The sequence below is a fragment of the Marmota marmota genome, unplaced genomic scaffold (assembly GCF_001458135.2).
Source record: "Marmota marmota marmota unplaced genomic scaffold, marMar, whole genome shotgun sequence".
NCBI classification, from domain to species: Eukaryota; Metazoa; Chordata; class Mammalia; order Rodentia; family Sciuridae; genus Marmota; species Marmota marmota.
The window spans coordinates 4,016,453-4,035,165 of record NW_026000224.1 but is presented as its reverse complement, the minus strand read 5'-3'; the positions used below and the strand labels follow the sequence as shown (position 1 = coordinate 4,035,165).

The following is an 18,713-nucleotide window of genomic DNA, read 5'->3' as shown; positions in this document are numbered from 1 at the left end:
ACAGAGCTTTTACCCATGTTTACGGGAGGAAGAAGAATGGTCTTAGGGAAAAAGCCAACACAGAGAGGGAGAGAGAGGCCTCCAAGCGCTTCCTTTTTCAAATGTGTGCAGATTTCTAAATATCTACGGTTCTCCCAGGTGCGAATGCTCCGGCCTGTTTGGGCGGATAGAACAGAATGCATACAGAGGCGCCCTGAGCGGCAGGAGCTCGCTCTCACCACGCGGGGCTGCCAGTCCAGGGCTGAGGTGAGGCAGAGCCCTGCCAGAGGGCAGGATCCTAGGATGGAGGTGGGGTTCTCAGGTTGGGGGGTGGGCCGTGGCCCCTGAGACCTTTTTGTGAGGCCACCCATCCCACCATGAGGGTGCCCACTGGCCTCAGCACCCCCAGCGCCCACCTCCTGGTGCCCTCCCCTGGGCTGAGGATGTCAACACACCCGGTCCCTGAGTGTGGGCACCGGCCCCTAGTGGAGAATCCCGGCTACCCTGGCTGCTCAGTGCTTGCCTTCTGTCGATCATGTGCTGTGACTAGGGACATTGCTCTGTGCCTGCTGTCCACTAGTTCTCGGCAGTTCCCCCTTTCACTCCAGAGTGGCCCCAGTTTGGATGATAAGCCGTGCAGCCTCCGATCATGGCAGAACCGTGGGCATCTGGGGCAGAGAGAGATCTCAGAGCTCTTTGTCCACCCTCTCACTTCCTCCCCGTCAGGAAGCTCCCTCAGGCCTCCTCGAGGGCCACACAGTGGGGTGCTGTCTGGCTGGGTCAGACCCCTGAGTCGGGGTTTGATCTGAGTCATGTGCTGGACTGCATGGGGGCCCTCTCCAGGACCCTGACCTGGCTTTGTTGTCCCCTTCCCTCCGTGGCAGGTCAGCCCTCCAGGAGGCTGAGTCACAAAGGCCTGGAAATCCAGGTGTGGGAATCTTAGTTCAGACCTGTGGGGCTCAGGCCCTGGCCCCTCTGGGCCCCAGTTTCCGCCCTCCTGGGGTGCAGCCAGGGTGTTGAGGGTGAGCTCCACTGCCCTGTGCCATCCTGGGTGCCGCCTCTCTTGGCCTTGCCCACCCCTCCCTCTTCTGGAACCCAGGGCACACAGCTTGCCTCAGGCTCTATGCAGGTCAGGCTGAGCCTGCTGCGCGAATGCCCACTTGCCAGAGTCCGTCCACCCCCCTCTGTAGCCACCCTCCTTGTAAGGACTGGCCTGATGTGCTATGTGGAATCTTTAAGCCTCTGGGCCCTTTCGGAACGGAATTCTCCTTAGCATGCTTGGTCTGTGCCCTGGATCCCATTTCCTGGATCTTCTTTGGGACCTTGCTGCTGGCCACTTGTTCCTGTGAGATAGGCTCTGTCCCTGTGCATGATGGTTCAGCACTGAACTGAGAGTCTGCTGGGGCTTAAACCAGCAGCATCTGTCTAAAATCACAAGACTCTGGGCGGTGGAAGAGCTCTGCAAAGGGCACGCGACTCCAAGGACAGACTGACAGATACAGAGCCCTGCCCTTGACGGCCAGCTCAGGCCCTGTGGCCAGCACAGCCTCCTGCTTGGTGTGGTTATTAATGGCACTGCAGAGATCAAGTCCCCAGGAGCCCTGTGTGCAGAGCCCCCAGGAGAGTCTTCCACAGGGCAGAAGCTGGCTTCCACGCTTGGTGAAGACGCTCCTACTTGGCTTGCACAGCGTGCAAGGCATTCAGCTCCAGCTAAGGTGCAGATCTGGACCAACCATCATCTTCAAACGAGTCTTTGGCCAAGTGGCATGGATTTTAGGAGGGAGGCTTTACCCTTCAGCTTTAGAAGCAGCAAAGAATGCACCGCCGATCAGATGACAGCCCTGCGTCTCCAAATGTAGAAATGTGTGTCTGCCCAGCCTGCAGATGATCCACGCCTCCCGCCCCCGCCCCCGCCTCCTCACGCACCAGGCCAGCATGTCCTCTTTGGTTTCCTGTCTGTTGAGAACATCTTTATCCTCTTCCTAGTCCAGAGGGACTGTGCTGTCTGGGGGAAACCTCCCCCTGCTCTGCTGGGTTCTGGGCTTCGTGCCGCCAAGGCCTGGGCACGTAGCACACAGTGACCACAAGGGAGGCCGTGCCAGTGGCCGCACACATGGTGCCTGAAGGGCGCAGAGCTAAGCCCTGCTGACAGGTTTCCTAGGATATGTTTTGATTTACAAAATATGGAAAAACCTTTGCACTATATCACAGAGTAACGCCAAACAACGAGCCATCTAGTGGCAGCAAAGTCGGGAAGAGCATGACCGTGTCACACGGAATTTCCGGCTGCCGTGGGCGGGGGCGTCTTGGCTAGTTTAAGTGGTTTGTTGTTTTACTCAACAAGGATTTGCTGGGCGGGTTTTGTGTGCCAGGTTTAAGGTAGGTCCTGGGACTCCACAGCATCCCATTGCGAGGTGGGCTGGACAGCCGCTGTGACGGACAATGCTTGGCATCCAGACGTGGGCCTGAAGGGAAGGAACTCGGCCCGTTGGTAACCGGGGAGCCTAAGCCAGGCTCAGCTGAGGCACCCCAAACCTGGTGCTTGTGCTGAAGTTTGAATGGAGGGGAAACGGGTGCAGAAGACCCTGGGGTGGGGGTGACAGTTCTGCAGCATGGTGGGGGCAGGCCTTGCAGGGCCTCAAGCATTGATCCTGCTGGTGTTCTGGTCACAAGTGGCTTTAGAAGTGTGAGGGACTTGCTCTGGCCTACATTGTCCCGGAGGGGACAGGGAGCTGGAGCACACCTAGGGGTGGGATGTCCTGCATCTACAGGACGCTTCACACTGACTGAGAGGGACAGAGCTGGGAGTAGTGGCTACAAGTCACCTGGGCCTCCTGGTGTGCCATTCAGCAGCACTCTCTGATGACCCTGCCTGGCAGGGCCACTGGACTCTGGGCAGGACGGTGCAGAGTGCCATGCCGCTCGTAAGCAAGAATGGGGTGGGCACGTGCAAGCCCCCCGCGAGTGCTACTGGTGTTCTGTCTCGGGGACCCCTGGGGTGTGTCCCTGCCTGTGGGAGGGAGAGGCAGGCTGTGGACACTGTGGTCCCACAGTGCCACGGTGCCCGGGTGCCATGGAGCTCCCTGGTCACCACAACCCCATCAGGTCCTGGTGAATGCTGCCCACTCCCTCTGATTTCATCTCTTTCCCTGGCAGTCTCCCCTGGGAAACTCATTCCAGAGATGAGGAAACAGGCTGCTAGGTGTCCCTGAAACTGCCCCAATAACAGGTGACGGTCTCACTCTGAGCTTTGGGGACACTTCTGCAGCCCCAACACGTCTCCACCATGATGGCCCCACTCCCGCTCTTCTGCACCAAGAGGCTTCATCCTTGCGTTGGGAAGAGCTCTGAGCACTGGGCAGGTGGGTATCTTCTGAAACCCATAGGACCACGTTTTGTTTTCTGAGGCCAATGTGTGGAAGTTGTCAAAATATCTTCAAGAATAATTTTATTTCTTGCAAATATTGAAAGTGATTCTCCTGATTTGAACATCAGTTTTGGCCTTGTGCTTAAAGAGCGTAATTCTCAGGACGCCACTTGGCCAACAACCCATAGGACCCCAGAGTCCTGCAGGATGAAGACACCTCCAATCCTGCTTTGTGGTCCCCTTTTCTAGGTCACATGACATTTCTCACCGACTGTTTAGCAAGTTTGAAATTCCAGCTGTGCATCAGGATGCACCTTACTGACTAGTCCTTTGTAGCAGTCAGGATTCTTCTTTTTTAAAATCTACAAACTGTTTTATTTACTCTCTCTACTTTTAACATAATTCGTGCACTTCTAAATATCGGATGTTCCAAATAGGACTCAAGTTTGTCCACTGTGTACCTAGTAGTGCTGGATCAACTACATACATGTAACCGTGGTTATATCTGAAAGGAACATTCTGGCCTAGAATACGCCGTTCTTCCACTCTGTGTCACATGTGACGTAGGCAATGTGTCACTCTGATGTGATGTCATAATTCCACTTCCAAAAGGCCTTTTCAGAAGGTTTCCTTTCTAGGAATTTTAGCACAGCCTCTGCCCTGCAGTTCACCCTCTGACCTGGCCTGCTGCCCCACAGCTCACCCTCTGGCCTGTGCCAGCTGCAGCCCACCCTCTGGCCCGTCCCCTGGCCCTGCAGCCCACCCTCTGGTCTGGGTGGAGAACTCCAGAGGCCTGGGAGCAGCCACCTCCCTTTCCCACTGTGCTCTGCCACATCTTGCAGTTGGGATTCTTTGGCCACACATGACAGAAGCCCACCGAGTAGCTTCAGCAGAGAAGGTTTGTCCACCCTGCAGGTGGAGACCTAGTGAGAGGGCCGCATCTCGGCGGAGCGTCATCTCTGGATTTGTCTCTCACTGTTCTGCTTCTGGGTTCCAATCAGAGTTCAGGGCCACTCCACCCAGGGCTGACAGTGGGGTCCTGGGAGTCACAGACCCGTGACCTTCACAGAGGGGAAGGCACAGCCTCTCCTGTCAGGAGCTGGCCTCTGTCCTTCTTCAGGGCCCTGCCCTGAGGTGGTGGCTGGAAAGGTCAGGATTTCTTTAGAATCAGGCTTCCAGAAAACTGGCTTCCCATGTCACAGAAGAGCACGTGGCTCTGAGGCTCCCAGTGACAAGGGGTGCCCAGCCCTGGGTTCTCTCAGGAGGATGTCCCTGTGAGAGACTAGAGCTGGACCCACATGACTGGGATTCACCACACTGAGCAGCCCCCCTGTGGGTGGGGTACCATGGGTCAGGGAGGAAGGCAGGTTCGGGTTTTCCAAGGAAGGGACTGATTAACAGAAACAGCACATCTGGCTGCTGTCAGGGTTTGGATGCTGTGTCCCTGGCCTCCATTCATATGTTCAAATCCTCAAACCCAAGGTGATGGCCTTAGGAGAGGGTTTTGGGAGGGGAAGAAGTTATGGAGGAACCTTGGGGAGTGGGACTGGTGCCCTCATAGGAGGCACCGAGGAGGGCTCCCTGGGCCTCCACCATGTGATAGGCCGTGGTCCGGGAAGCAGGACCTGCCTGGACCCTGGCTCTTCCGGGATCTTGGTCCTGGACATCCAGCCCCAGAACTGTGAACAGCTGCTATCTCGTTCATAAGCCACCCCACCGAGGTCCTCCACGCATCCTCCTGAAGTCACAGGAGGCGCTCAGCAGACACTTGCTGAATCGAAGGTCAGGTGTTTGGGAAAACCCAGTCCTATTGTTGGAGAACTGCCCCAAGGTGCTGTGAGGCCAAAGACAGAGGTAGGCCCATCCAGAACCGGAGGAATGTGGTCCTGGTGGCAGCAAGACCAAGTGGATTCTGAAATTGGGGTCAGGAGGGCAAATGTATGGGGACAAGAAGGACTTCGTCCTCTCCAGGGTATTCCTGGTGCATTTGCAGCTAACCTGAGTCAGGCACACTCCTGGTGCAGGTGCAGTGCTGAAGCGCTGGTGGGTTGTGCATTTAGAGTTTGCTGGGAAACTGCAGGAAAGACCAACGGGGCTGCCCTGGGGCAGTCGTGGTGGTCGTGGCTGAAGGTAGCTGTTTTGTGTGAGGCGGGGTCCATACGTGAGGCCCCTGGGATACTGAGGGGAGTCAGGCCCAGAACACAAGAGCCCCTGGTCAGGGACCTGGGGAGAGGATGTGGAAGGCCTTCCCTCTCCAATGTTGCCTTTTCTGATTCGTCCACTGGCCTGGCTGGTTCCTGGTGCTCTTGGTAAACCAGAGGTGGAGCATGGAGGCATTTTTTTTTTAAGGTTCTAGACACTTCTCATGTGTTATTTTCTCAACAAACTCACAGGAGAGTTGCTACTGCACACGTTTTCAGATGGGGAGCCAGCTCTGTGAGGCTGCTGGCTGAAGCTCACAAACCAGTCTGGGTGCAGTTCTGCAGATCCTCAGGAGGCCCCTCTTCTTGGCCACAGCACTGTGCCAGGTGTGTGCTATTTATAATCGGACACACGCTGCGCAAAGTGACGGACACCAGTGATCATGGTGCAGCTCAGCAGCAGCACACGTCTGTGGTGGTGACTGAACAAGACCTGGTCTGTGGAGAAGGCCTGCCCCTTGCAATGGCAAGGCAGCTCCTGCTGAGTTAGCCTGAGGCAGACCCAGTGCAAAGCGAGGTCGTTTCTGAAATTAAAACACATGCACTACATACAAGGGCTGCCAGCTTCCCTTGTCCACCCTGGGGGAGGTGCCAGTGGACAGTGGAGCTCATCAGCCCCTGGGGGGAGGTGCCAGTGGACAGTGGGAGAGCTCATCAGGCCTGTACAGACTCACCCTGGGTTAGGGTGCACGTGCCAGGGAACCCCGCAGCACAAGAGGACTGAGCACTTAATCAGAGACAGGCGAGTGTGGACAGCCACCAGGAGGGAATCAGTGGCTGTCCTTTCTGGTCAGCAGCCGGATAGCCCCTCTGCTTCCTGGGAATGAAAGTGCATGCTGGGGCGCAGGATGGACACTTTAAACTTTCTAATTTGATTCCCCCTACAGCCGGACGTTTTCCCTCTTGAGACCAGGCCAGTGATTTATGATGCGGCTATCATTTGGGAGAGGCAGTCCCATGTGCCTAAATATAGCGCCTCCTCAGGCCATAAATGGGAGGAAGGACGGGGCTCCAGAGGGAAAACTGGGCTCTGCTGGCCAAGCCAGAGCCTAGGAAGCTAGGTGACCAGGCAGCAAGAGCCTCTCTCCTCTGTCACCTCCTGTAGTTGGGTAAGTGTCCCATCGTCTCACCTTTGCTTGGCGGTGGCTTTGGGGGAAGAGCCACACTGGGGCGGACCTAGTGCCCGGTGAGGTCTCCCAGGCTGCTCTGTCAAAGACTCACTTCAGGGAAGCAGAGCATCAACTCGGGGGGTCTGGGTTTTGTGGCGAGGCTTTGTGCCCCGCGAATCCTCTGCGCTCCCCAGTGCTGGCCTGTGTTGCCGTGCTGTTCTCCACCCCTCCGAGAAGCGGGGTCTCTTCTGCATTCTGCAGCATTGCACGGATGTCCCTCTGTTGACCAACACCTTTGGTCATCATGAGGGTCTCAGAAATGAAAAGGAGGAGAGGGCAGATTTGCAGCAGGTATGAAGCAAAGGGGAGCTGTTCTTAGGAAGAAGGGAGACGAGGGTCACTTGGTTTAGACCCAGGGGTGGCCGCTTCCCGGAGGGACTCGAGAGGCTCGCTCCAGATGAAGGTTTTCTCCAGGTCCTCTGGGCTGCCTGCTCAGCCCCGTGAGGAGCTGTGCATTCTGCAGGGCCGGTAGTTAGGCTTCCAGGAAAGGAGAGGGCTGGCAGCTGTGCTTGAGGCCAGGCCGGGCAGCCAGCAGGAGAGAGGCCGCTGACATGCCCTATCTCCCTGCCTCACATTCTTTCCTTACTGAGTACAAGGAAGATAGGAGCCTAGAGCACGTGGCGTGCACATCTTCAGAGGTGGTCTTCATAAACAGGGTCCTCAGATAAACCTCTCGGGAGCCTGGCACTGACTTGCTGGTTGCTGCCAACTCCCTGCACCAACCTGCCCCTTCCTCCCTCTGGAGGGGCTTTCAGTGCCCCTGCTCCCAGACCTGGACCTCTTGAGCTGTGCAAGTGGCAGACTGGGCAAAGACTGGTAAGATGCCGAGTGCTCTGGAGGGGCGTAGAATGTCACTGTCAGCAGGTCAGCAGTGGATCTGTGTGGAATGCACATGCCGTTCTGGGTCACAGCAAGGGGACTCTGCATGTGGAACTGTGGAATTTTGAGAACTGTTGATTTAATTCTCATACCCGTGACAACACGGTGGCTCCCTGGTTGCTGGAGAGCCAGCTGGTGCAGGAGGCAGTGTGAGATCCAGTTTCTCTGACTCTGCCCTATTCAAGCCTTAGCGTGAGATTAATCAGGCTTCTCAGTAGCAGGAGGACTTTGTAGCTCTGAGGCTGGACTCCTTGAGCTCACGTTCTGGCTCTGGCAGGTTCCTGGAGGAGTTCTGGAAAATTTAGCTGCCAGAGATTAGACATCAAGCTATATTTGATTGACCCCTATGTTTTTAAGGACTTTTGGCTGTCATAATTTTTGATAACCATTTTGGAAAAATCACTGGCCCACGTAACTCCCGGGGTGGAGGCACAGGAGAACGCCCGTCACGGGATCCCAGGGCTTAGTCACCAGGGCCTCTCCGAGTGCCAAACCCCTGCCTTTCTCCCCACTGAGTGGCCTTCCCTCTGGGTGTGTCTCTGGACTTCCACATCTTCAGCTGTAGAATCAATACTTTCTTTACCAAATGGAAATAAACGGCTCTGAACTTGAAATGTCCTTGCAAATTGAAGAGGTGCCTGGCTGCATGAAAAAAGAGTTCAACAGGGCTCTTCCCAGGAAGGGCTTAGGACCAGGCACTCCCCAGACCTCAGTCCCAGGCTCCAGCACAGGCTTGGGTTTCATGGTGATGTCAAAGTCCCCAGTTGTGTGGGGAGCACTTGTGTGTGGTCCCAGAGCTAGGCCATGAGTCGTAAAGTGGCTGGGAGTGGTCAGAAGACCAGCTGACGCCTGGGCTCTGCGGGACCTGGGTGGGTGGTGTTCCTGGGGACCTTCAGCTCACACAGGGCAGTGTTCCACCAGTGTTATTTAACATGGCTGTGGACACACACATGGCTGGGGGTTCAGGGATCTAGTTGCCACCTAGTGCAGCTCTCTGGCTTTACAGGGAACGGAGCAGGGCCCCAGAGTGACAGAGGGCTCTGCTCTCAGGTCCCTGGGGAGTCCGGGCTTCTCAACAGCCCTGCACCATGGGCTCCACCAAGACCTACCCTTTGAGGAAAGGCTTCTCCTGTCCTTGGGGGGCACATGTGCGACACGTAGCACAGCTGAGACCTCTTCTGCAGGAAGGCTGGGTTCTCTGTAGGGTGGTGGGGGCGGAGGGCCCCTTCCCAGCCTGGCAGCACAGTGGCACCGGGCACGTTCTCTTGAGGACCCTCTGCTTTACCACACCTGCCCAGGCTGCACCACAGAGCCCACACGGAGCTCAGGAAGGTGCTTCCGGGTCTCGCCACACACAGTGCCGGGAGGGGAGGTATCCCAGCCTGGTCAGGGAAGCTGTGAGTTAGGAGGCGGCCAAGGAATGAGCCTCGGCAGCAGGGAAGTGCTCAGGCCTGGACATGGGCTTGATGTCCTGCTGCCATGTCTGGCTGGGCAGAAGCGTGAGGAGGAGTGGAGGCCAGGGCAGCTTGGCGCAGGGGTCAGTGCCTGGGTCAGGGATGCTGCAGGGCCAGAAGCTCTGAGAGGTCCCCCTTCAGGTCCAGTGGTTCCAGGACGTGGACAGCACGTGGCAGGTGCTCCCAGTGACCCGGGCGAGAGCATGTAGAGAGCGCTTGGTGGCTCCCGATTTTGATGTCCTGATGAGGAGAAGGACGGATGGGAACAGATGCAGCGAAGCTTGCATCACCTTTCTCCGTGTCGGGGGACCCCTGTAGCGAGTCTGTGCCTCACTGTGAAGTGAAGTGAGCAAGCTCGGCCCCAGCTGTGCCTTGTCACCACCAAGTGCCTGGTCTTTACTCCCGGAGCCTTTGGAGACTTCTAGGCCAGCGGACCACACGTCAGGTGGAGTCAGCCAGGTCGAGTGCTGAGGTGCAGGAGCCTTGACAGGCATTCCAACAGTTAGAGGGGAGCCGGTCCTCGCGCCCTCAAGACACGGGCATCTTCCCTCCTCAGAGCGTGGTGGAGCCAGTGGGCACTCCCTGTTGGGGACAGCACCTCCTCTCCTGTGATGTGGGCCACATTTGGGCAAACACACTGGAAGTTTAACTCAATGTCGGTGTAAACACAAGAGGCACCAGGACGCCTCTTCCAGCCTGCCCTGCGTGGACACCACAGCTTCCCCACAGAGGCCTTCTGCACTGCCGTCCTGCCTGTGTGTGGCTCCCTCCTTCCCCAGATCCCCCCGCTGTCCGGCCAGCCGCCCCTTATCCCTCGTAAGGCTCGGTGAGCGCTCCACGCGAGCCCCAGCCCAGCCCCTGTTTTAATCATTTTTATCCTCAGCACTCACGCGGCTCTTCACAGGGCCACGGACACACTAGGTGCTCTATAAACATGGAGTTCACAGTCGGACGAGGCAGACAGCCCAGTCCTCCAGTGTTCGGGGAGGAAAGCAAGAGAGGAGATTGGGCCCAGGGCGGTTAGCCGGGATCCTGACGCCAGGCCCCCATGACTTGCACCTGTGTGGTCTGCCTTCACTCCCCCATGGGCTGTGGCCTAGAGTGCAGGTCCCCTGATGCAGACGTGAATGCAGAGGTCTCAGCAGGCCGACTCCCCCGGAGACAGAGCTGGGCTGACTTTGCTCTCCTCCCCAGGAGCACGCACGATGTCGCTGGTGGCGCTGCCCTTCTACCAGAAGAGACACAGGCACTTTGACCAGTCCTACCGTAACATTCAGACCAGGTACCTGCTGGACGAGTATGCATCCAAAAGGTAAGTCACCGCAGGCTAGACTTGCCTGGTTCTGCCTGCGGGGCCCGTGTGTCAGGGTAGGCAGCATTTGTCTCCCAACTCCAGGGATGTCTGCTTCGTGGGAGAGCAGGGATGCCAGTGTCCCCTGGTGCACATGTCCTCTCCAGAGGCTGAGCCTCTGTGTGACTGCACGGTATCCTGCAGGTTCCTTGGGCCTGGTGCTAAGCCCCTGGTGGAGACCATGGCCCCAGGGACTCTTGGTACAAGCTCATCAGTTTTGCTCTTCCTCTGTGTCTTCTAGAAGTAGGATCTAGAAAGTCACCCAGCTAGAGCGCAGAGGGACTGAAGTCAATGGAACAATACTGGCAGGTGGAGCCAACGTCAATGCTTCTCTACATCGAGATACTCCTGCGGCAGGAGACTGTACTCCTGCAGATGCAGCTGGCCCGAGCCTCTAGGACATCTCTGGGCAGTGGCACATGCCTGTCCCATGCTGTTTGATGGCAGCATCTCTGTGATTTTAATGGGCTGGCTAGAAGGGAGGAAGAGACCTCTGGCCTGGCACTTAGCTGTGGGTCCTGCCACATGTCACCAACACCCTATATTTAGATCACTTGTGGCACTCCTGTTGAGTTGCCATCCCCTGTAACAAAAGAAGTCAAACATTTGCAGCCCCTAAGGGCCTCAGGGAGATTCGGATCCTTGAGGTGTATATAATCAGGACTTTGATCCAGGAGGGACCCTGGGAGGCAATGCAGGGAATGGCCTCAGACCCAGAGGGGCTCAGGCAAGTGTGTGAGGGTGTGTGTGAGGCGGTGACTGGCCCTGGACCCAGGGAGATGGGGAACCTGACTTGGGGGATGTGGAGGGAGAGAGGACGTGATACAGGTTAGGGTTTGTGCATGTGTGCAAGTACTCAGGTGTAGGCATGTGGGAGAGCATATGTGTGCATGTGGGTGTGCACCAGATGTGCACTTGTGTATGAGTATGTGCATGTGTGGACATGTGTGTGTGTGTGTGTGTCCCTGTGAGCACACATGTCCATGTTTGTGAGCATGTATTAGTGTATGTGTACCGTGTGTGCATGTGAGTGCGTGCATGTGTGGGAGTGCGCTCTGTGTGCACGTGCGTGTGTTTCCAGGACGGTTGGGGTATATGAAAAGCACGTGGTGTCTGCTGGGATGCATGTCAACGATTTCCTGGACAGGTAATTGTTACCAATGTCTCTTCAGGAGGGCGTCCTCCCGGTCATCCCAGAAGTCCCTGAAGCAGCAGTCATCCGCACAGAGCGCGTCTAGCCAGACCTCGACGGGGGGGACAACCTGCCAGCTCTGTGCAAAGCGGCTGAGCGCCTTGGAGGAGGAGCATAAGAATGAAAGAAGGTAACCGCCCAGTGGCCCCTTGGCTGCTCAGAGTGTGGTCAGAGCAGACTCAGCGAGCTGTAGGCTGGACGCCCAGGGCAGCGTGCAGAGAGGGCACCGGAGTGGACTGGCCTGGAGCCTTTGCTGCGTGAACTCTGTGAATCCCAGCAGGGGCTGCTTGGGGGGAGTCTCCTGCTCTGTAGCCTGGGGGCTGCAGCTCAGGTCCATGGGGGCTGGGAGGGCCTCTGCAGGAGCTGTCTGCTCACTCAGGGGCGTCCAAGCCAACCGCCGGAGATGGAGTCTGAATTTCCACTCACAGCCTCTCTGGCTAGTAAGGAACAGTGGCTGATCCCAGCAAGGTCATCTTCCAAAGAGGGAGCCAGGGCTTGAGCAGTTGTCCCAGTGGAAACTGGAGGCCACGAGGGGCTCTATAAATCGTCATACTTTGCATTTCTGTGGAGTTGGCTCAGCGGACAGAGTGTCATAGGAAAGAGAGGACGGAGTAGCAATGTCAGTCCTAAAACTAATCCCAGGTGTGGAAAAATGGCTGGTGGCATTGCTTTGGTCTTTAAAGAACAAAATAAACAGATGGATACATTACACCGTGATATTTCCCTCCAGCTCCCTACTCTTGCTTAAAGATCTTCTCTATGTCTGTGGACAACACCGAGCCTGAAGGAAAAACGAGACTGGGTTAACGTGGCTCCTTTTGAAAATTGTTTTGTGATGGAGTGACTTGTTCAATCAGCCAATATGTAGCTGTAAGACAAGCTCCTATTTTCAAAGCTTGGAGTTACCTTTTAAGTGTCTTTGGCAAATTCGGCCTGTAAATGGATTTTATTGCCAAATGAAAACTTCTTTTATTAAGGAATCACTTCAAAATGTGGACACAAAAACAATCTGCATTTTTAACTATTTAAAACTTAAACTTGCTTGGCTCGTTTTTAAAAGGGTTCTTCTATCTATATTTAAGTTCTCGGGACTGGACAGAGAAGACGTGAGCTGTACCATATTATTTCATCAGTGGCTCTTCCGTGTGACCTTGAACATAGTGCATGACTCCTGTTCCTCAGGTTTCCCACTGGTAGCTCACCACGGGAAGGGCCATGGGTGAGCATATGGCCATGGGTGCTGTCCATGTGGACATGGTGGAGCTGGCCCTGAACTGACCCCCATCCTGCTGTTCTTCTTCCTGGCTGTGTAGCCTTCCACTCTCAGATCCCACATGCACTTTTCCACGTGAGGCACCTGGACAGTGATCCCGCCTCCTGAGGAGGCAAGTGTGTGCGGCGGGGGTTTGATGAGCTGCCGGGGGCCTGGTGATTCCCCTCGGATGCTTGCTGTGCTCCTGTGTGAGGGGGGCTGAGAGGTGAAGTGAACTGTGCCCTGTTTTCACACTTCACCTCACACACTACCCCAAGTGTTATCCCAGCGCTGAATTCCTTACCTACACGCAGATAACAGTTCACCAACCTGGACAAAGGTGGAATCAGGGATCCTCAGGTTGTGCTGCTGCTCATGTGAAACAAATACTGGTGGCCTCTGATCCCAGCTGAGGTAGGAGGGTTGCAAGTTTGAGGCCAGCCTCAGAGACTTAGCAAGAGACGGTCTTGAAATTAAGAACAGGGCTAGGGAAGTAGCCCAGTGATGGGGCGGCAGCCCAGGGTGTCTGAGGCCCCGGGTTCCCCAGATGCTGAAGGGGCACTGTGCACGGTGTGGAGCTCAGGAGTCCCGGGGGATATGGCAGATCAGAAGTGCCCTCAGATGCCTTCGCTTCTGTGCTGGTGAAGGGTGGCCCCCGAGTTCTGGCTGTTACGGGGCTCACCCTCTAGAGTGAACGCACAGGCGATGTCGAGTCCAGCTCAGCTGGTGGCCGATGGGCAGAGACTTTCTCTACATGCCCAGCGGGGGCGGATGGGGGAGGAACTTCCAGACCCACGTTCATCCTGACCCACAACTGTCAAGGCGGTGCCCTGGGTGGAGAGCAAGCCTGGGCTCTGTGCTTAGTCTGAAGAGCAGGGGCAGGGCTCACACCGCTTGGAGCCTGACCCCGGGCCTGCCCTGACCCTGGGAGGCAGGCAGGACTTCTGATCCTTCCCTGTCACTCAGGGACTCACTGGGACTGGAAGGGCGTGTGCTCCCTGCTCTGCAGACACACATTCCAGAGCTGGCACCGGGAGGGAGGAAGCCGGAGCCTCCTCTGGCCTGGGGGGGACTCAGTGCCCCCGACCCACACCCGTGGATGCTGAGGAGCGTGGCCGCGCTCTGCAGGGAGAGAGAGGGGCGGAAGGAAGCAGGCAGTGATGAGCCAGGAGAGGCCCTGGGAGCCGACGGTGGGCCAGCCCCAGGAGAAGCAGGAGTCCGCGTGTAGGATCCAGGAGAGGCCCGCCCGGCGTGAGGAGATGTCCTCTGACTGGCCGAGAGGGGCCCAGCACATCTGGGCGAAACGGAGTTGGGCGGGGGGACTCGGGGCCACGTGTCAGAAGTGACGAGGAAGGCCTGTCAACCTGGGCCGAGTGATGCTGGCCTTGTGTCACGCTCTGTGTGAAGAAGCTGTGGAATTTTCTGGAATCCTGATCTCAAGTGCAGAGCACTCAGTCTGAGTTTTATTTGGGGTCTGGGCAGCTGCCAACCTGCAGTCAGGCCCGTGGGTTTGTGGGAAGGGCCTTGGACGGGAGCCCGGCACCTGGTGGCAGGACACCCATGGTCACCTCTGATCTGGATGACTTTCCCAACACCCTGGGCACAAGGCTCCTCCAGCTCTGGTAGCCTGGCTTTGGGGCCTGGTGTCCACCTCTGATGGCAAAGCACCAACTCTGACTTCCACAGCTTCTCCTCCCCGGGCCTCCCACACAACCTGCCCCACCCCACGGGCACCAGATCACCCCGAGTCCTAGTGCGGGCATTTACTGGGGACAGTAGTCCAGCCCTTTCCTCCTGAGGAGGACAAAGGATGCAGGCTGTCATCTTCGTGAAGCCCCCAGAGGGACTAGAAGAGCTCTGGGAGCCATGGGCAGTGCTGGGCGAGGAGGGGCTCCGTGGGGGGACAGAGTTTCAAGAGGAGGGTGCGGTGGGGAGACTTCTGTGAGTGGGGTGGAGTCCCCAGGGCAACGAGAGCAGCCGATTCTGGTGGGGCCAGTGGGGTGCCCGATGAGAGGGGGAGGAGGTTGGGACGCAGGGCCCGGTTCTGAGGACATCCCTGGCGCCGTGGGGTCCGGTGCAGTGGAGGGGCTCACAAAGGCGGGCTGTGAGCACTCAGCCATTTCTCCATCCTCACGGACTGGAGGCTCCACGTCTTTTGCTTTATCCTCTCTGGAACACAGACTTTTTCTTCACTGTTTATTCAAAGGCTTGCTGATTTTCTCACATTGGTTCAGAAACCACAGCCTGCACAGGAGACCAGGCTCCCCACACGGGTCCGCATTCCCAGTCGTCAGGTCATGTCAGCGCCAACACAGAAGTGGCTCTCGTCCAGCAGCTTCTGACTGCTGGTCTCCGACCCAGAAGGCAGCCGAGCCCTCTGTTTCGTCAAAGGAAGAGGCCACCTCTTGGCTTCAGTGGCACCGTCTTTGTTACTTGCCTGTGGGCACGAGTTCCGTGTCCATGAGAACAGGGGCTGGCCCTCCCTGAAGGACAGTCCCCCCCACCCTCTGGCCCTGCAGCAGGCCTTGTTCTCTGGAGTCTCCAACCAGCACATGCAGCTCCCCGGTGCCAAAGGCGGCCAGGGGTGAGTGTGGCGTTGGCCACGGCTGCTCCAGGTCTCTAGAACGTGGCCAGCTGTTACAGTTGGGTCTGTCATGGCCCAAGAAGACTGAGCATGTCCCTCCTGCCTTGTTCTCTTCATACATCACACACATGCTCGTCTTCACAACTTCTTCTCCAAAATACACTCTAAAAGAAAGAGCTAGAGTAAGTGCAGGTGGCGCGTCCCACTCTGGGCGTCCAGGAGGGCCTGTGGCCGGTCAGCCCACCCGGTCTTCTCTGCACTTGACTTTAATACAGCCTCTTGGACCTGCAGGTACCAGTCCCTGGTGGCTTCCTATGGAGAGGCCAAGCGGGAGCGCTTCCTCAGTGAGCTGGCCCAGCTGGAGGAGAACGTGCACCTGGCGCGGTCCCAGGCCCGGGACAAGCTGGACAAGTACGCCCTGCAGCACATGGTAGGAGGAGCCGCCGTCTGGGATGGGGGTGGACGCGGTTCGCCTCCTCCCAGGTGGTGAGTGCCTGGCGCCCAGCCATGCCGCACTACACCTGACCACTCTTGCTCCTGTGTGGCAGGTAGAGGACAAGATGGCATGGGAGAGACACGCGTTTGAGGAGCATGTGAGCAGGGCCCCTGAGATCCTGGTGCGGCTGAGGTCCCACACCGTCTGGGAGAAGATGTCCGTGAGGCTCTGCTTCACCGTGCAGGGCTTCCCCACGCCCGTGGTACAATGGTGAGGGGCTCTGCTGTGGGGGGACCAGGTCCCACTGCGTCTCCTTCCAGGAAGGGCACTTGGAGAAGCAGGAGGTGGAGACAGGTTAATAGGAACTCACAAATCTCCATTTAACCTGTGCTGGCGTTTAGTGCCGTCGGCTCAGCCCATCTTCCAGAGCCCTTTGAAGGCAGCTCCCTGTACCGTCCTGTGTTTGCAAGCCCTGCTCTCACCCAGTTGGCCTGGTTCTGGGCGCCAAGTCCACGGGTCTGCCCTGTGCTAGGGAGCGCATGAGAACTGAAGAGCTGAATCTTCACCCCCCCAGACCCGGCTTGCTTCAGCATCGGCTGCAAAACCGAGTGTCTGTGTGTACGTTCCCTGGTGGGTCGGTACCGCCAGGTGGCAGGCAGAGGCCCAGGGAGTTCTGCCCTTCAGGGGGGGGCCCTCCTTGGCCATGGGTCAGTGCTGTGGGTTCGCCCCACGGGCTCCAGGGACACTTAGCCTGATCGGCCAGGCTGCAACCTAGCTAGCACAAGCTACAGTTTTTTGTTTTGTTTTTTTTAATGAAATGAACTTCTGAACTTCTAACAAGGCTCAAGCAGATGTTTGGAGGTGGCCTTCTGCAGGTCAGAGGTTGCCTGGACAGCCCTAATGATGCAGCACAGCCTGTAAGAAAACCCCAAACAGAGCCAGGCTCAGTGGTGCAGGCCTGTGTTCCAGCTACTTGGGAGGCTGAGGCAGGAGGATCTCAAGTTCAAGGCCAGCCTGTGCAACTTAGTGAGACCCTGTCTCACAGTTAAGAATAAAAAGGGGGGTAACTCAAAGGCAGAGTGCACCTGGGTTCAATCCTAGTACTGCAAAATAAATAAATAAAAATAAAAATATAAAATATATAAAAAGCAAACTAGAAATGGACCTCATGCCTTCTGCATCCCCTGTGTGGTGCTGAGGAAGGGGCCAGGCGTTGGCAGAGCAGATCTGCGTTAGAGGGCAGTGTGGGGGCTGGGAAAGTCTGCCTTTAAACTAAAGTAGAGGTTTCCTTGACCAGGTACAAAGACGGCAGCCTGATCTGCCAGGCAGGTGAGCCAGGGAAGTACCGGATTGAGAGCAAGTATGGCGTGCACACTCTGGAGATCAACAGGTAAGGACCTGTGGGTGGTGGTGTGCGCTGGGACTGCATTCTGGAATCTGTTCAAACTCAAGAGAAGGCAGGGCCTCACCTTGGCCCTGGTGCCAGGACTGAGCACACAGATTCTGGGAGCAAAGACAGAAGTGGTTTACAGAAAACGAGCAGAGCCTGTCTCCTAGCTGCACCAAAATGCAGGGCGATCCAGAGGACCCCTGCTCAGCAGACTGCCTCGCTGCCAGGCCTGAGACACGACCCTCAGCTCAGGCCTTGCCCAGTGGACTGGCCTTGGTCGCCTGCCCTTGCAACACACCAAACAATTGTAGAAGGTGCAGACGATTATGTTAAAACTGTGCCCACGGCCAGCGTTCAGTCAGTGTTTCGCTGTGCATCTAGCTGTGTCTTTTCTCACATGACATAGCACACACAGACACAGCACACACAGACACAGAGACACACAGACTCAGAGACACACAGCAACAGATGGCATGTGCACACGGAAGCTCGTGACACTTTGTTGTTCCAACGGCGAGCTGTGCCGTCCCTGTGCTGAGAACCTACAGTGTGCCGTCACTGAGAACCTATGGTGTGCCCTGTGCCATGCTAGATGCTGGGGTACGCTGGCCACCAAAGCCCATCCTCCAGGCTTGACCTTTCACACAGCATCAGAATGTCACATGCCTCCTCTTCCACCCACAGCCCTCCAGGACACCATCTGATGGTGCAACTGTCACTTTTTAAACCAACGAGACGGCTTCATTACTGTAATCACAGTGCACACTTGCCCTGGAGGTGAAAGACCTCAGGTTCCCCGTGACTTGGATGAGTCTTTAGCCCTTCCTGAGCACAGTCTCTTCTGAAGGTGATGGTCAGGAGGCAGCAGAGCTTTGAACTTCCCCACAGCCCAGCAGTGACTGTGGGACTCAGGTCCAAGGTCACACATCACAAGTGTGTGAGTGTCACACATGTGCATGATCTGTGGTGTGCGTGTGACTGTGTGCTTAGGGATTTATGCCTAATCCCTGTGGGGAAAGAGGAGAGAATGGTCTTAGCAGTGGAAAGTGTGAGACTTTAGAACACAAGATGACGTTGACTTAGCGTGACTCAACTGTAAGCAGCGTCGGGGTAGGCTTCCTCCGTAGTGCCCAAAGGCCTTGGAAGAGGCTCAGCCGGCTCACAGCTTCCCATGGCCTTGCCCAGATTCGAGTTTACTATCAAAGTATTTCCTACTGCTTTTAATGAAAAAGTGCATATATGGGATCTGTTAAAGAACAAGTTTTTCTGACACTGGTTGAAGACTGTAGGGAAAAAACTCAAGATGCCAACCCACAGAGCCTTGCTGAGGGAGAGGGTGCTCAGTGCCAGCACTGTAGGACAGCAGGAGTCCCAGCACTATAGGACAGCAGGAGCACTGTAGGACAGCAGGAGCACTGTAGGACAGCAGGAGCAGGAGCACTGTAGGACAGCAGGAGCA

The 18,713-nt window shown here is 56.6% G+C and overlaps 1 protein-coding gene across 2 annotated transcripts in view; it reads left to right on the top strand.

Annotated features, from left to right (window-relative positions):
• The first annotated feature begins 6,501 nt into the window (after positions 1–6,501).
• Positions 6,502–18,713, top strand: part of Myom2 (myomesin 2) — a 65,631-nt gene continuing 53,419 nt past the window's right edge. Inside the window, exons 1-6 of one of the 2 annotated variants that reach the window (XM_015504658.2) lie at positions 6,502–6,656; positions 10,244–10,361; positions 11,573–11,722; positions 15,720–15,858; positions 15,977–16,134; positions 17,162–17,254. In XM_015504658.2, the coding sequence (XP_015360144.1) occupies positions 10,255–10,361; positions 11,573–11,722; positions 15,720–15,858; positions 15,977–16,134; positions 17,162–17,254 (647 nt within the window). In that variant the 5' untranslated portion in view covers positions 6,502–6,656; positions 10,244–10,254. Of the gene's footprint in view, positions 6,657–7,405; positions 7,533–10,243; positions 10,362–11,572; positions 11,723–15,719; positions 15,859–15,976; positions 16,135–17,161; positions 17,255–18,713 lie in introns of those variants that run through there. The other variant, XM_048792835.1, reaches the window with a different exon arrangement.